Source organism: Emydura macquarii, unplaced genomic scaffold (genome assembly GCF_026122565.2).
Source record: "Emydura macquarii macquarii isolate MOO-44397 ecotype Brisbane River unplaced genomic scaffold, CSIRO-AGI_Emac_v2 contig_306, whole genome shotgun sequence".
Classification (NCBI taxonomy): domain Eukaryota; kingdom Metazoa; phylum Chordata; order Testudines; family Chelidae; genus Emydura; species Emydura macquarii.
Window position 1 is genome coordinate 11,102,738 of NW_027130443.1, and position 16,821 is coordinate 11,119,558.

Consider the following 16,821-nt stretch of genomic DNA (forward strand, 5'->3'; position numbering starts at 1 on the left):
GCTGTCCGGGAAGTTGGAGAAACACCGCACCAGTGAGAAACTCCCACAGCACAAACCTTTATTAAAATAAAATTCCATTAACATTAAATTAAATAGCCCATGGCTTAGTCCATCTTTTCTGAGCTTCAGTCCAGTCAGGCAGCTTCCAGGGAGTGAGACAGTGAGTGAGAGCAAAGAAAGAGCTAAGCCTCAAGAGGTTTTCTCCCTACAACAGTGCTATCATTTGAAAGCACATTCTAGGAGCTGTATTTAAGACGACAGACAACCCAGAGAGTCTGTAAAGCGGAGCCAGGCAGGCGCTGATCAGATAACACACGATTCCTCTTCCACACCTGGAAGAAAGAGAATCTGGGATTTCTCTCAAGAGAAAGATCATCTTTTATTTCAGACACCACATCTCACTCCCACACTGAGCTGCTGCACGGACTCCATGTCCTGCATCAAGCGCCTCAGGCCCACCCCACCTCCAATACAAACTGAAGGCACTCTGAACTCCACAACAGCAAATGCCCTTTCACTAACCAGAGGTGGGAAAATTTATTTTGTTTCATGCAAGGAGAGGTTTGTAACAAGCATGGATACTAGGACCCATTTAGTCAAGCCTTCAGTCACCGGAGGGGAGTTCCCTGCACTGTACTGTTTGGGGTTTTGTCCAGTTCAGTTCAAAACCTCTCAACTTTCTCTGGAGGGCTATATAGATGCAAACATGAAGTGAAGTCCCAGCATTAATTTCTGACACTTTTCAACACTATCACAGCTAGGCAGCTGCATCACCAGAGAGGTGGCTCCATGTTACCTGAGGGAGAGCACAGACTACTGAACCAGTCGGTAGGTGATGTATCGCCCGGCAGTCTCACTAGGTCTTATGATCTTGACCACCTACAATGGCAACAAAAGCAGGTTACAAGCACTGAAAAGCAGCTCTGAATTAAAGTGCAGGGGACAGATTACACAGACGTGCTCATGAAGCATGAATGAGTGAGTTTAATCAGCCACTCTACGCCATCGCCAAGCAGGTAAAGCCCAGCAGACAATCTAACAAGTGATCCTTGATGCCCAGCAATGCGCCACGTGAGGGTGCTGTACAATTTACACACATCCCACAGACACTCAGTGCAGGGAGACCTGGAGGAGATCACTCACCACATTAGTGCAGAAATGCAGAAGCCCTGAAAGAAAATTCTTAAGTGACAAGGGGGAGGAAAACACACGGATTTATCCTGAACCAGAACCTTGCCACTACTCTATATTGGAGGGTTTTCTTAAGGAGCCCAGCAGCATAACACCCGTTAGCAGAAAAAGGGGTGACATCTGAACAGCAGCAAGCTCAGCTCCCATCCCAAAGGCAATGAACATTCCTCATTCAGATGCAACTCCCCTGGGGAGGAAATTCTTCCTGGACGAGGAACCTGCAGAGCTACCGTAAAACCCAATCCTGTGTGTGTAACACAAAGGAACGCAGAAAGAACGAGACTCTAAACATGGCAGGGAGGAAGAGGTATGGAGCGAAGGCCGAATCCTGCAGTCGCTCTGTGCAGCTTCCACTACACATACCAGGGGTTACACATGCAGGAGCAGGCATCTTTTGTATTAGTTATGAGAGACTCATTGTGCTTATTTATAGACTGTCAGGCCTTAAAAAAAGAGCTTTCAAGGGGCTCTGTCCCTCTACTCTCCCCCAGAGGTTACCTCTGTCATCCTGCTCTATTCCTTACCTGCCCTCGCTTTATTCCGAAGTATCTGGCCACGGGATCTCCAGCCTGTATCCTGGGGAGCTGGTTCTCTCTCAGCTTACTGAGGAACAGTGAAGGAAAATCCACCACCAGAAGGGTTATCATTCGGCTCTGCTCCCTGCTTTATCCCAGCAAGAGGCAGGACCAACATAGCACAAGTCCTGTTGTACACACCAGAGACTAGCCGCTTCCAGCATAAAGTGAGTGTGAGTCACTTCCATGTTCGTAGGGGAGGGAGGGGGCTTTTGGCACAAACATAAGGATACTATCTGGCTAGTAATTCAGTTACTTCTTCCTTTGTCATGACCACGTGCTCTGGAACCAACTGCAAACACAAAAGCAGAGTCAGACCTAGGCAGGCTGAGATCAGAAAGAGAAAACCAGTTATTTCCTGTGACACACAGGGGCAAGGGAGACCAGAACGGCTCTCTGGGGCACCAACATCCAGCAACACAAAACACAGAGAAAAAGACTTTCAAGGGGTTGGCTTACACCCAGATAGTCCAGAATAAAGGCTGACTCTCCTGAACTCACTCCATGCTGCCTAAGCATCCAACTCACCTCATGCTCTGTGATGTTGATCAGCAGCTCCTGCTGCAGGAATTGTTCCAGGATGTATTTGGGAGCCATGTCTACCAATGACTGAAAGGGAAAAAAAATGGATTTTAAACTTCCGCATAGAGCAAGGACATTAGTCCAAGGTGATCCTGCCTAGTCAGAACTGAACTTTAATAAGCACCAACTCTACAGACAGTGTATTACCTAGAGTAACATCAATTACATCTATACATAAATCAGAGGAGAGTGGATCTCTTAGCTGAGATGCTAAATACACACGTACCTCGTCCTTGCTTTCCAGCTTCCCCTTTGCTCACTTCTCTTCTCCCATCACTTAAGCACACTGCTCCCTTCCTTCATCAAGTTTGAGATCTTACGTCTCCATCCCTGTTTCCTCTTACTCCCTATACTCCTCGCCATCACTCCAGCCTGCTTTTCACCACCACAATCTCTCCCCCTTTTGTAAACTACTCTTATTCTTGTCCACCCTAGACTATAAAATCTTTGGGGCAAGGAATGAGTCTTGCTCTCGTCTTACTCCCTCGTGCCCATTGATATAGTACAGGTACTAATAATTCATCAACAAAAAACTTTGTTAACAGAGTTTAAGGTTGCCTAGTGGTATCTCACACCCCAGCAGAGCTTCATATTTAGCTCAGTTCAGTCCCCCTGAAAGCCAGGTAAGAGTTACAGTTATCACACAGTTGCCTGTGTATGTGGCTCCTATTGAGTACACATGACCTAAACAAATTCTGTCCTAGCAAACTGGCTGTTAAGACTCTGTCCTACAAAGCTCATGTGCCCGATGACCTAAGGGTTCTGCAGTCTGCAAGCGCACAGTGCCAGTGTGTTACGTGCATGATGAAGCATTGTTTTAAAGAGGACAAATTTAAGCAATAAGGTTAATCTAAAGGGGCACTGACCACTGGGCATTTGGTACCAAACAACCCCTGATGCATACAAGTGTGCATCCTGTGAACTCCCAACCAGTCCTTGCACGATCACCGCATACCTGCTTTGCGGAGGGAGTCATGCCCTGCTGCACCACAATCAGAGCCCTGGTGATGTTCTCCTCCTGCATTCTCTGGCAGTACATCTTGATCGTCTTTATTCCAACCTTGGGCTCCTCTGAGGAATGAATAAGTCACATGATACAATCACTCCCGGTTGTGATGAAAGATCTCCATTTTATTTACCTTTATTCTGAAGCTGGTCTCAGGACTACAATACTAACACACCTATATTTCTCTCCTGGGTTTCTAACAGCCTCCCCTTCGGCAGAACACGCTGCTGCTATTCAGAGGACAGGCAGTATGTTGCACCTGCAGTTTCTGGATGGGCAAAGTACTGCAGCTAGGCCTTCCGAGGACAGAACTGTTCTGACTAAAGGCTAGTTGGCTGAGATCAGTACTGGGCATTTGCCATCTATCCAGCTGTTACAGACTCTATCCTGCACCAAGAAAAAGAATACATGATCGAGAGCAGGTGCATAGCCAAGCAGCCAAAAAATCTCCTGGAAATCTTTCTGGTTTGTAGCCTGCAGAATTCAGCCTATAGCTGGCCAAAATTCACACCGACTTCAATGGATGTTTTGCCTGATTAAAGACAGCAAAACTGGGTCTCTAATGTAGATATCCAAACCTTGGCTGGCGTCAACTGCTACCAAGACTTTTCTTGGAGCAGGCTGGCCTTCTGAGAGACCCACATAGTAAGTGGCATGTTGAATGGTGCTGAACTGACCTACCTTGGATCATCCAACCTGGGATTTGTTCCCAGGAGCCTAGGCACTTCAGAACTGATTCTTAGAAAGTGAAACCGCCGCCTCCATTGAACTTCTGTCAGCCAGGCAGAAGAGTCAGATCTAGGCTGGCACTTTATCCAGTCTGAGCTGCCAGCACCAGTCTAGAAAGAGGTTCAGACCTTACCCTTTACTGAAATGCCTGCATTCATCACAGAGAGTAACAGCACCACACTCACCGGGGAAGAAGACAAACATCTGGTCTGTAGGATCATCATTATGGGCTACCAGCACCGTCAGGTCAGTGCGCCGTGGTCTCCCTTCACTGGGCTTATCGCCAAACTGGGCTTTAAACTCTTCCAAGGTCTGATCCAGTTCATCCTGGGTCACCAGATAGCCCCGATCATGACACAGCTGGGGACGATATTCCTGTTTACTCATGGTGCACACAAGACACAAATGCAGCTTTACAGTCCCCATCTGCCCCACCCCATGCCCACTCAGAAAAGCCTCCCTAGCCATTTCCAGAGCCTGTACTGAGGGCATGTGATGGTTTCCATTTCATCCCCGGAGTCTTTTAGCTTATCTATCACGTCTGTACAGCACCACGCACAGCGGGGCCTAACCTACATCTGGTGCTGCGGTACAGCAGCAATGTAAGTGCTGAATATCATTAACCATCACCACCCCTCTCCCCGCCCCGACCTGCATGAGAAAACCCCTCCTGGAAAGAGAACGCTCCAATCCCAAAAGGCAGACAACAGAGAGCTCCTGCCGAGACCTTCCCCAGCGCCCGGGGGTTTGTGTCCTTCTCTTCCCTGGGGTCAGTCAATACCAATCACGGCAGGGATCCCACTCTGCCCTGCCGGTACCTCCGCGTATACAGACAGCCACAAACCCGGCCCTGCCGCGCCGCTGCGCCCATTTCACAGAGGAGAAAGCTGAGCCAAAGAGACAGGGGAGGACTCACCTGAGGTCAGCCAGGGAGCAGGCCAGAACCCAGGAGTCCGGGCTCCCAGACTCCCCCTCCCCCGCCAGGGATAGAACCCCGGAGTCCCCCGCCCCCACCGCTAGTCCTTCCCCCCCAGGGATAGAACCCCCCGCCCCCACCCTCACCGCTAGTCCTTCCCCCCCCCCAGGGATAGAACCCAGGAGTCCCGGCTCCCCCACCCTCACCGCTAGTCCTTCCCCCCCCCCCAGGGACAGAACCCAGGAGTCCTGGCTCCCCCGCCCCCACGACTAGGCCTTCCTCCTCCCCCCCGCCAGGGACAGAACCCAGGAGTCCGGGCGCCCCGCCCCGCCCCGCCCCGCCCCGCACCTGCATGATGGTCTTGCGGATCTTCCACAGCCGGTAGGTCTCCTCCTCGTCATCCATGGCGCGAGCCCTCCCGCAGCGCCGCGCCGCCTGGGTCTGAGAGAGCCGCCACCGCGCGCATGCGCCGAAACCGTCGCCGCCGCGCAGGCGCAGACACGTCTCCCACCAGGTCTTCAGGCCCCCTTCCTCCCCCAGGCTAGGTGTCTAACATAAACGCCTGCTGACGCTCAGGATACCCTCGCCCCGCAACCCTTTCCGCACCTTCCCCTGGACTTCTCCGTCCCAGATTGCTGTCCCATACAAAGCCATTTTCATGTTAGGCTTAATTATTTTTAGCCCAAATCACAGGCACATGGTAGACGACTAAACAGGAAGCGGGAGGGGCCTTTAGACACAAAGGCTTCTGGGAGGTGTAGTTTTTCCCCCAAAGACATGAGCCTACTGCTGCCCCCTTCCGGGGAATTGCAGCCTTGGCAAGCCGTGCTCTGGCCGTGCCAGGGTGCCACAGCTCAGGGCAAGTGTGCCTGGATTCCCTCCCCGTGCTCCACCCTCGGGGCCTGGCTCCAGCCACCACCTCTCTTGAGCAGATGTCCCCCTTGCTCTTCCTTCTGGCCGAGGATTGCCCGGGCTGCAGTTACCAGCCTACGCTGTGAATTCCCCAGCCAGTCCGACTGCCCGAAACACCAGCTTCCCTGAGGCTATACGCAGCATAGTGCCCATAGGTACACCTTCCCGGCCAGCCCTTTCTAAACAGGCATATTTATCCTTACGGCGGCAACACCCCTGGGAGAATATATTAACACAACAAAAAACCCTGCACTCACGCTAATAAGCTGGCTAGAGGTCACCTCCCACGCCGATGAGTCCTGCAAACCGCACACGTGGGGGGGTTTCTGCTGCTACCAGTTCGCGACAGCTGCTGGCTCCAAACAAGCTCCCCCATGAACGGATCAAGTCTTTCCAACCCTTTCAAGGAAGGATTGGGGCCTCCCCGGGACCATTTTTCTGGATCAGAACGCAGGCTTGGAGCTAGCTGCAGGGGTTTGAGTTGCCCCTTCTGCTTTTAAAGCCCTAATCTCATCTCCCCAAAGTAAAGAATATGGAATATCGGACAAGGCGCATACAGCCAGCATCCCAGGCCCCTCCTGGGTCTGTACAGAAATCCATGCTGTACGCAGAGTGAAGGCTTTTACCGCAGGAGCTTTAACCCACGGGGAGCACTTGATGGAGTTTCACGACATGGAGCTTAACTATAGTCTTCATGTAACCCCAGAAAAATCCCCTGGGTGCAGTTTGAAGGACTGTTCACCTGCCAGAACCCTTGCTGTGCCTCAGTTTCCCCACTCTGCAGCAACTACTCAACAATTACCACGTGATTAAGGTCACATGCTGTCCACATTACTCCACTGATTTGTTACCAGATTTGCCCGTCACCTTGGGGTATGCACATTTATTAGGGTTACCTTCCTGGAATGGGGGAGGTGTGATTCTATTAATGTACTGCTTGTGTTATTTGTGTGTTCATATGGCCACAAGTCCCCTCCCAATGGAGCTATCCTGCAGGACCTAAGGTTTTCAGGGCTGGGTTCCTCCAGCCCCAGATTCAAATAAACCCCCCACAGATACACACACACATTCCAGATTAACCAAGTGCGTCTGAGTGGACCGGGCTATCAGCACTCTCAGCTGATCCCTTCTATGTCCCTGAACGCAGCAGGCTGGGTGACACAGCACTTTCAGTGGCCACCCTTATTTGCCCCTGGACTCCGTAGGCTAAGCAGAGCAGCGCTTTGGAGCTGCCTCCCCGCCTCACTCTACAATTGTTCTAGCAGTGACACCTTTGATGAGCAAACCCCATAGGATTTTTCCGGCACTCCAGGGATCTTTGGCTTAGGTAAAAGAAGAGTTGCTGCAGAGCAAAAAGAACACATAGGAATAAATGCAGTTTGGAGAGAGAGAGAGAGAGTGGCAACCAGCTTGATTATAACAGTTATTTTATTGCCAGGTATATAAAACTTAGGATACTAATAGTATTACCACACAAGAAGAGAAAAACAATCAAAGGCTTACAATACTGCACAATTACAGGTGGGGTATTGGAGAAGCTAGCCCAGGTTTGATTACAAAAGTAGGAAGTTATACCTGGGTTGAAAGAGAGAGAGAGTGTTGAGGGAAGAAGGGGGGGGTCTCACCACTCCATGCAGCTCAAAGGTTCCCAGGAGACAGGCTGTTCAGCTTAGGGTCTGGAGATCTTGAGACAGGCAGAGCCCCCAACACTTTCATTCAGGGAGAGGGGACATTCCAGTGGGACTGGTACAGAATTTGGATCCAAGCATCAGAACAGAAGTTTGAACTTGGGTAGGGGTTTTTGTAGGCACCAGGTTTGTTTATGGGTAAACAATGTCTCAAGGACGTATCCCAGAGTGGTTTTCTTTATGCTGAGCAAAAGGAGCTGATAACTCCTGGCTATGAGCAGTGTTCCTTCGAGGGAGCTCACAATGCAACCAGATTCAGTGTTTTACATGTCAGTAACTAGAATGGTCTGATAACTGCGGAGCTGGGTGTGTGCAGGTGTGAGTTCATTTACATCACGAGCAGGGATCTCCCATCATGCAGGGCATCCCTGCTTTGGCAATCCCAGAGTTCAGTGCGTGTTCCATCTTCGATGTAGATGAGGCTTCTGTTCTCCATTCGATGTGCTAATTGAAATGCCTCTTTTTACATCTTCGATGTAGATGAGGCATGGGGAGTTGTATCACCCTTGATGAGAGGGTTTTAGGTGTGTCCACTGCCTTTTCATATTGAGATGCCTTTGGTTTCTGGTTCAAGCAGGGGCTGGGGGGGAGGTATTCAGGTGAGCCAGAGAGAGTTGGGGTTTTGCGCCCTGGTTCCCCAAGAACACAGAGCTGCCAGGTAACAAGTCCCCCCGTTGACGGGGTGCTAGCATTGAGCAAGTATCCCCATCACATTCTTACTCCGTGGTACCGGGTCTGATCTTCAATCCATTGCAGCTGCTGCATCAGTCGCTGGATCCAGCAAACCAGCATAACTAGCCCAACTGCTAATCTAATTTGGAAACCAATGCTCACCACAATGGGGTGAAGCAGGATATTCAAAGTACCTGTTGCACTGGGGCTCCCTCCAAGCAAAGTCTCCCACCAAGCGTGATAGCCTGTGTTTTTAACTGTGGCTGTCAGCCTGGAGATCTCCTGGTTGTGGTGCTGAATTTCAAGTTTGTCGTTCTCTCCCAAAGTTTTTAGTCTTTGCAGTTCGACTTGGAAAGAGGGATGAGTTAATAGTTTCTTAATGGCAGTGAGACCCATTCCCAGTGAGATGGGGAAACCTCCTTGTATAGCTGCGGGTAGGCATTTAAATGTTATACAGGCACAGTAAACGTAATATCACAACTAACAACGGTTGGTTACATCACAGAAACCGCGATTAACATAAGGCACCATGGGTTGAATGCAATGTCCATTAATCAATACAATATCACATCTTGGTCTCACACACACGTTTTACCAGTATAGACAATAACAGATTCTCTCTCCTGGATAACATCAAAGGAACAGTGAGACTTATTGCCAGGTTGGGGGAAGCATTCATCATGTTCCTCCCAAGCTTGGTCTTTACAGATGTAACCCCAACCTTCTTTTCTTTTACACCCTTTTACATTCACTGTGTTCCACACCTTATCTTTCTGCCAGGCCCAAGTGTTATGATCTCTGGAGTACATTACTGAATTTTCATCAATCTGTAATCCCAGCGGGACCACTGGGTGGATCACTCTAATTTCCTTGCCTGCCACAGTTATCAGGAATAACTGCAAGCTCTGCTGGTGGTGACTGTAAGAAGCATTAACTAATCTCCACCAGGGCTGGAGGGCTAATTCGTCCTCCGTTACATGGGGCCAAATCAAGTGGATTGCTTCCATGGGAATTTGTCCCGCTGTGGCCTGTCGAATTATGCCCATGATTACGTTCTGGGTGAGAGCCTGAGATTGCTCGCACGCTGAAGCCAATGAAACATTATTTTGGAGGGCCTGTACCCCAGACATCATTAACCCTTCATCTCTTTCTATGAGTCCTTCCCACCCAGGAAATACTTTACTTATTAACTGCTGTTCCTCACTTAACTGTTTCAAAGATGCTGTTAATGGGGTTTTCGTTTTTCCAATATTTTCTGTGGCATAGGACAGTTTATTAGCCAGAACTTCTATATTTGCAGCATCAATTAAAGAAACTTCTGCTCCCACAGGTGCAATCCAATCACTGAATTCCCTTTTTACTCTATTTACATGGTTGGCCCCTTGCCACATTTTTACCCATTCCTCCCAACCCTCATGGCTAATTCCAATCAAGGGAGCACATGCAGGTGCAATGTGAGAGATATTCATGCCTTCTAAGTGGATTTGAACCTCCTTCAGAGAAGTCTGAGGTTGAAGAACCAATTGTTCTTGTTGATCCAATTTTAATACATGGGGTCCCAAAACTGGGGCTTTTAAACGTTGGAGGGGAGCCAGGTTTGTGATAGAGGGTAGAAATTTAAAACCGTTTTTTGTTGTTGGCCCAATTTCACCCTGTACAATCCGGGCTCATGGACTCCCTCCGAAATGGCAATGTGCCCATAGAATTTAAACCAAATTGTTGGCATGAGCTTGTCACAGTGTGTGTCCTTTAGTGGAACTACCCAGTCTGGGGGGGCCTTGCTGGAGCAGGTCATGTCCGGCTCCAGTCCAGTTCAGCGGTTCCCAGTTCACGAGGAACCGTGTGATAGTTTTGCCTGCTGGCGTGATCAGGGACGGCTGCAGTTCATCTCCTGGCAGCGGCGGCATCTGGGTTCCAATAACAATGATGACACGTAGGGGCATGGTCGCTTTCCAAACATCAGAGGAAACCAGAGCTAGCATGCACCCTCTGCTGCGTCTGTCACTGTTTGCTTTCGATGGTGTCCGTCCCTCTTGAGTCCACACTCCTGAGTTCCAGCTGGCAAACGCCTCCAGAGGTGCAGAGGGATCACTGGTTTAGCACAGAGCCTGGACAGCATCAGACTCCAAACATCTATGAACAGCAGGGCTTTGGTGCAGCAGTGGGATGTCATGGCTCGTATTTGGGACCTGTGAGGGGGCAGAGAAGAGAAAGACAAACTCCCACACTCCCCCCGTATATACTGGGAGAATCTGGGACCAACAGTGCCAGACACAAGTGGAGTAGTGACCTACGAGAGGGTGGCCATCATAAGTCAAGGACTTTTCTGGCCTTTTTCTGCCTCAACATCGGGGGATGCGTATTTTCCAAGGGCCCAAAGCCGTTCCTTCTTGCTAGTCAAGAAGGGCGGCTGGCAGGATGGAGAAGACTGTCTATAACAGTCGGATGGTTTCCCCTTCCATTCTTTAAGCTGTGAAGAATGAAACCAGTTTCACCAAGGTTTCCCACCTTTTCCATTCAGGATTTCAACCTGATAAACACTGGGGCTGGCCCAGTTCGTAACAATGCAGGGGCCTTCCCAGGTGTGTGTCAAAGAGTGCTCCTTTGCTGAAAACTTCCTGTAGGTGACCCCGTCCGCCTTAAGGACTGGCCATACTGGTGAATTGCAAATGCTTTGCATAGGTACGAGCACCCCTTGTTCCAAGAAACAGTCTACAGTATCTTTAATGCCTTCCTCTGCAGCAGTTGGGTACTTATATTGGCTTTGAGGAGGGGGATCTTTTCCTTCAATCAAAACCTCAGCACTTATTTTTCCACACTCTGTCTCATTTTTAGTCCATATACTGGGAAATTCTTGTACCTCTCCTAGTTTCTGCTCTTCCAGTATATACAGTTTCTTAAGGGAAGAAGCAGTCAGTAATATTTTAAGAGCACTTAACATCCATTCCCGGGGTCCAGTGACAGTCCGCTCCCAATAACCTATGCCTATCTCCAGAGCATCTGCATCACGAGGGGAGGCACATAACTGAGCCGATTGGGTTAAATCCATGCCATCAGCGGAGGGGTACATTCGCCAAACGCGAGCCAGCCACGCAACGGCAGTGTCACGGTTCAATGATCCCATCTCTCAGCAATAGCCTTGGCTTGACTGGGAGACCATCTCACCATGTCCGTGATCATCTCTGTGGTGGGGAGATCGGCTCCTGGCACCAGGTGTTTAACCTCCCTTGTGGACACAGGGGCAACATTTTGCACGTGGGGGCCAATCGGGGTTGAATGGGCCTGTGGGGACAGCATCAGGGGGTATTTCTATTTTCCCAGGGTGCCCAAAGTCACAATCCTCTCTTATCCTTACAGCTGCTACCACCCCCTTGTGGGCGCTAAGCTGGGCACGCAGGTTACTGATCTCTGCCTCACACTTCTGGTGGCCTGCGGCTGCTTTGGCTGCCTTGTTCTCATCTGCCAAGAAGCGAGTTGCCGCTCTGGCTTCTTCTAACAACATTTTTGTGTGTGTTAACTCTTTCCTATACTGCTCTGCATTCCTGTTTGTCTTGTCTCGTTCCTCGTGCATATCTCTTAGTATAGTCACCATATTAAGCTTTTCTGCTAGGAATTCACACCCATCTGCCTCACATTTGTCCAAACGCTGGTGTCACTGCTTTTTCTCAAGCTCCAGTTCTTGCATTCCCTTTACCATTTCAACCAAGGCCAAAAAATGCATAAAACAATGCCCATGCAGCAGCTGCACTCTGCACTACCACGTGGATTCCCACCCTGGAAGCACCTTTCCCAGGGACATTTCCCTTTCTTCATTACCCATCTCTCTAGCCTGCTGGTTTTCTCCTGTCTCAAGTGGACAGTCAAGGGAGTTTTTCCAGCCATCTCTACTTTCCTTATTACACTAAGGATCACTACCAAAAGTCATGTAAATCTCTAACAGTATTGCTCTAAAATCTTATTTCTAATGCACAATTCTTACTTAAAAGTTACAGGAGGTTACTAAGTATTTTATGAGAGAGAGAGAGAGAGAGAGAGAGAGACCTTGCTAAAGGAGCTTGGTCTGGTAAAAAAAGGAAGAAAAAGCTTGCGCCAACCTGTGCCTCAGTTTCCCCACTCTGCAGCAACTACTCAACAATTACCATGTGATTAAGGTCACGTGCTGCCCACATTACTCCACCAATTTGTTACCAGATTTGCCCGTCACCTTGGGGTATGCGCATTTGTTAGGGTTACTTTCCTGGAAGGGGGTGTGATTCTAGGGGTGTGATTCTATTAATGTACTGCTTGTGTTACTTGTGTGTTCATTTGGCTACAAGTCCCCTCCCAATGGAGCTATCCTGCAGGACCTAAGGTTTTCAGGGCCGGGTTCCTCCAGCCCCAGATTCAAATAAACCCCCCACAGATACACACACACATTCCAGATTAACCAAGTGCATCTGAGTGGACCGGGCTATCAGCACTCTCAGCTGATCCCTTCTATGTCCCTGAACGCAGCAGGCTGGGTGACACAGCACTTTCAGTGGCCACCCTTATATGCCCCTTTGCAACGCACCAGAATAGAGCACATTTCTTGAGCAGGCTGGGTCCAAACAACACTTTCAGCTGCCACCCTTATTTGCCCCCAGACTCCGTAGGCTAAGCAGAGCAGCGCTTTGGAGCTGCCTCCCCCCCTCACTCTACAATTGTTCTAGCAGTAACACCCTTGATGAGCAAACCCCATAGGATTTTTCGGCACTCCAGGGATCTTTGGCTTAGGTAAAAGAAGCGTTGCTGCAGAGCAAGAAGAACACATAGGAATAAATGCAGTGGGGGGTGGGGGGGAACTAGCTTGATTATAACAGTTATTTTATTGCCAGGTATATAAAACTTATGATACTAATAGTAATACCATACAAGAAGAGAAAAACAATCAAACGCTTACAATACTGCACAATTACAGGTGGGGTATTGGAGAAACTAGCCCAGGTTTGATTACAAAAGTAGGAAGTTACACCTGGACTAAGAGAGAGATAGAGAGAGTGTGTTGGGGGAAGTGCGGGGTGGGGTCTCACCACTCCATGCAGCTCAAAGGTTCCCAGGAGACAGGCTGTTCAGCTTAGAGTCTGGAGCACTTGAGACAGGCAGAGCCCCCAGCACGATCAGTCAGGAAGAGGGGAGGTTCCAGTGGGACTGGTGCAGAATTTGGATCCAGGCATCAGAACAGAAGTTTGAACTTGGGTAGGGGTTTTTGTAGGCACCAGGCTTGTTTATGGGTAAACAACGTCTCAAGGACGTATCCCAGAGTGGTATTCTTTATGCTGGGCAAAAGGAGCTGATCACTCCTGGCTATGGGCAGTGTTCCTTCGAGGGAGCTCACAATGCAACCAGATTCAGTGTTTTACATGTCAGTAACTAGAATGATCTGATAACTGCGGAGCTGGGTGTGTGCAGGTGTGAGTTCATTTACATCACGAGCAGGGATCTCCCATCATGCAGGGCATCCCTGCTTTGGCAATCCCAGAGTTCAGTGCGTGTTCCATCTTCGATGTAGATGAGGCTTCTGTTCTCCATTCGATGTGCTAATTGAAATGCCTCCTTTTTACATCTTCGATGTAGATGAGGCATGGGGAGTTGTATCACCCTTGATAGGAGGGTTTTAGGTGTGTCCACTGCCTTTTCATATTGAGATGCCTTTGGTTTCTGGTTCAAGCAGGGGCTGGGGGGGGTATTCAGGTGAGCCAGAGAGAGTTGGGGTTTTGCGCCCTGGTTCCCCAAGAACACAGAGCTGCCAGGTAACACCGTTAATACTGAAACAAGTTACATTCTTCATCTTGGTAGAAGATGGGTGTAGGTTGTTGTCCGTTAGGTCCCTTTGGGCCTGGAGCCGGTGGATGAGGGTTTAGCCCCGCCCCGTGGGTTTGTCTTCCCCGATACTGGGGTCTCTCCGGGCATTCCCTTTTCCAGTGCCCAGGTTGTTTACAATAGTTGCAAACATTGTTGAGGGATGTATTGGACCTGTATTGGCCTCTTCCTCTTCCACCCATTCCGCCTCCCCAACCTCTATTTGGTTGCCCTCTCCCCCTAAGATTTGGGACTATAGCGCATTGTTGGGCTGGTTGTATTTGGGCCCACATCCTTTTGTTTTCCAAATTCTTTTGTTTGCGTTTCGTATTTTCTTGACAATGGACTGCTATTTCCACTATTTTCTCTAGACTTTCCTTCTGCCAGCCAACAGCGATCATTTTTAGTTGCTTCTGAACTTCAGGTTGAAGTCCATTGACAAAAGCTGCCACCAGGGCTTGAGGGGCTTCCTCGGGCTGCGGTATTCCTGAATGCTGATTAAAAACCTTCTTTAATCTATCCACATAATGGGCTGGTTCCTCCTTGTCTCGCTGTGTGCAATCAGAGATTTTAGACCAATCTGTCTTTTTTGGACATACATTATCTACTGAGTTCAATAAATTTCTGATATGGGTTTCTAACTCTTGTGTATTGTCCGGGGCAGTCCTAGGCCACCGTGCCGCCTGGCACAGCCTTTCACGGACATCGGAAGGAGTAACGAGGCGTAGAAGCCGATTCATGTCTGCCCAATTTGGGTTGTAGTACTTCACATTTATCTGCAGGTGCTCCTTCCAGCCAAGCGGATTTTCCCGAATGTCAGGGAAGGCGATCACTAGATTCTTTAAATCTGTCGGGGACCATGGAGCATGCATAGTTGTTGGCCTATGGGTCTCCAAATCTTTTGCATTGACTGGGGCAGTTGTAGGCCAATTTGCCTTTTGGCACAGCCTTTCACGGACATCCGAAGGAGTAACGAGGCGTAGAAGCTGATTCATGTCTGCCCAATTTGGGTTGTAGCACTCCACATTTAGCTGGAGCTGCTCCTTCCAGCCAAGCGGATTTTCCTGAATGTCAGGGAAGGCGATCGCTAGATTCTTTAAATCTGTCGGGGACCACGGAAGATGCATAGTAGTTGGCCCAGTTGGTCCCAGCACTTGTCTTCTGGGGACCCAGAGGAGGAGCTCTTCGTCCTCTTCTACTGATTCCCAGTCATCTTCCTCACCGCTGTCCTTTCCACTCTCCTCCTTCCTAATGGTTCGGCTCAACGTGTTCCTAGTTGCCTCCGCCCTTCTTTTTATTTCTTCAGGAGTATATGTTTCACGTAGACTATCAACTAGACTTTCTGCCTCAGTTTCCCTTTTTACTTCTTTTCTCTTCTTATCCTTCTTCTTCTCACTTTCTGGCTTTTCTTTTTGTTCTGGAGGAGCTGAAGGGGCAGCAAGCTCGCCTACTGCACCACCCACTTCATTATATGGTGGGAGATGATGACCCTGCACCGGAGGCACGTCCTGACCCAGTTGGGGCGGAGGTGGTCCGAAACAACAGCCTCTTTCTATTAAATTGTCAAGCAGTTCCTTTTCACCTTCTTCATCGCTATCTTCTTTTCTTTCTAACTGTGGATTTAACGGTCGTCTATCCCTCTTCCGTATCTCTTTCTCTAGTTTCCTGACATTATTCTGCCACCCTTTAACTATGCTATTCTTTTCCTTCTCAAACACTTCTGTGTACCAATCAAAATACTGTTGCCATTGGTCTTGACTCATATTCGTTAGTCCCTCCATTTGAGATCTAAGATACAAAACCTTTTCTTCATCGAACGTCCCCTCGGGGATTGGAAATTGCTTAGCTGGATCATCCCTGGTATACCAATTCCATTTAACCAGATATTTACATGACTGGGGCCCATATTTATTGTACATCACCCGAGCCGGACTTCCCAGAGGAGGGATTGCTTCTTTGGAAGACTGACTTCCCATCCTTTCCCTGATTCAGACACTCCAAACAGACACTTTCGTTCAATCCAGTTGAGGCACACCACCTGAGAACGTCCCCCTCCGGTCACTGCACTTAAGCTCGCAGAGGGTACGGGGCGTCTTGAGACGAACCACCGGGTAGCCTTGGTCAACAGGGGTGGGGTGAACAACTCAGACTCATTCACGCCACAATCATACTCCGGCTCACAGAAATATCTCAAGTGCACTTTTAACCAGAACCAGAAAAGAACCACCCTCAAAGGCACTCAGACAAAAATGTGTGCGGTACGCCCTGACCCTGCCCAAAACCCCCCTTCAGTGGTTCCTACCGACTCCCGTTCTGTGCCGTGGACAATGGTCACCTCCAGAGCCGGCTTGTAGAACGGTCCGGGAGCAGCGAAGACCAGCAGGAGACGGCAGGTGACAGGTCACTGCATCCGAGTCACGGCCCCAGTTACTGTCGTTGGAGGAGCCCGGGACCCTCCTCAATAAAGACTTGAGTGCGTTGTTCTTTAAGGAGGTTTATTGCGAACAGCGCGGAGAAGTGATGGTCACCATGGTGGCTCCCGAAAACCTCTGCCTTACGGCTCCACGGCAGTAGTTTTTTAGACAGCGGAACAGACAAAGGAGCAGGATGCATTCGGTACTTTCCCACTGCTTAACACTCACTCTTTTTACTCTCTGTTAGGATGCAACTGAAGCATTCCTTCATAATCTCGAGCTGAGCAGGCTCCCTGGTTACTATAGCAATTATCTA

At 49.4% G+C, this 16,821-nt stretch overlaps 1 protein-coding gene and 1 long non-coding RNA gene across 3 annotated transcripts; both read right to left on the reverse strand.

Moving 5' to 3' along the window:
- Positions 1–41: 41 nt before the first annotated feature.
- POLR2E (RNA polymerase II, I and III subunit E) lies at positions 42–5,519 on the reverse strand. 2 transcript variants are annotated; one of them, XR_010921934.1, is made up of 9 exons: positions 5,348–5,519; positions 4,269–4,443; positions 3,304–3,419; positions 2,295–2,375; positions 2,000–2,058; positions 1,716–1,794; positions 1,144–1,169; positions 797–879; positions 42–332 (listed from the first exon to the last, which is right to left on the reverse strand). XR_010921934.1 is itself a non-coding variant. In XM_067559111.1 (8 exons), the coding sequence occupies exons 1-7, from the start codon at positions 5,402–5,404 to the stop codon at positions 814–816; spliced, it is 633 nt and encodes a 210-aa protein (XP_067415212.1). In that variant the 5' UTR covers positions 5,405–5,509; the 3' UTR covers positions 42–332; positions 797–813. The 2 variants fall into 2 exon arrangements, 1 of the variants encoding a protein (XP_067415212.1); XM_067559111.1 differs by lacking the exon at positions 1,144–1,169 and having other exon boundaries at positions 5,348–5,509.
- A 1,802-nt stretch (positions 5,520–7,321) lies between these two features.
- On the reverse strand, positions 7,322–16,736 carry LOC137160576 (uncharacterized). Its single transcript, XR_010921935.1, has 2 exons — positions 13,323–16,736; positions 7,322–10,460 (listed from the first exon to the last, which is right to left on the reverse strand). It is a non-coding gene; the product is annotated as an uncharacterized lncRNA (long non-coding RNA).
- Between the last annotated feature and the right edge of the window lie 85 nt (positions 16,737–16,821).

What these genes read in the sequence shown, in the direction of transcription:
- POLR2E (XM_067559111.1), bottom strand. Translation starts at nt 5,404, where the DNA reads ATGGATGACGAGGAGGAGACCTACCGGCTGTGGAAGATCCGCAAGACC. An exon ending in GATGTTTGTCTTCTTCCCCG is followed by an intron (nt 3,420 to 4,268) that starts GTGAGTGTGGTG and finishes TTCATTCCTCAG; the next exon opens with AGGAGCCCAAGGTTGGAATA. An exon ending in TCAACATCACAGAGCATGAG is followed by an intron (nt 2,059 to 2,294) that starts GTGAGTTGGATG and finishes TTGTGTTTGCAG; the next exon opens with TTGGTTCCAGAGCACGTGGT.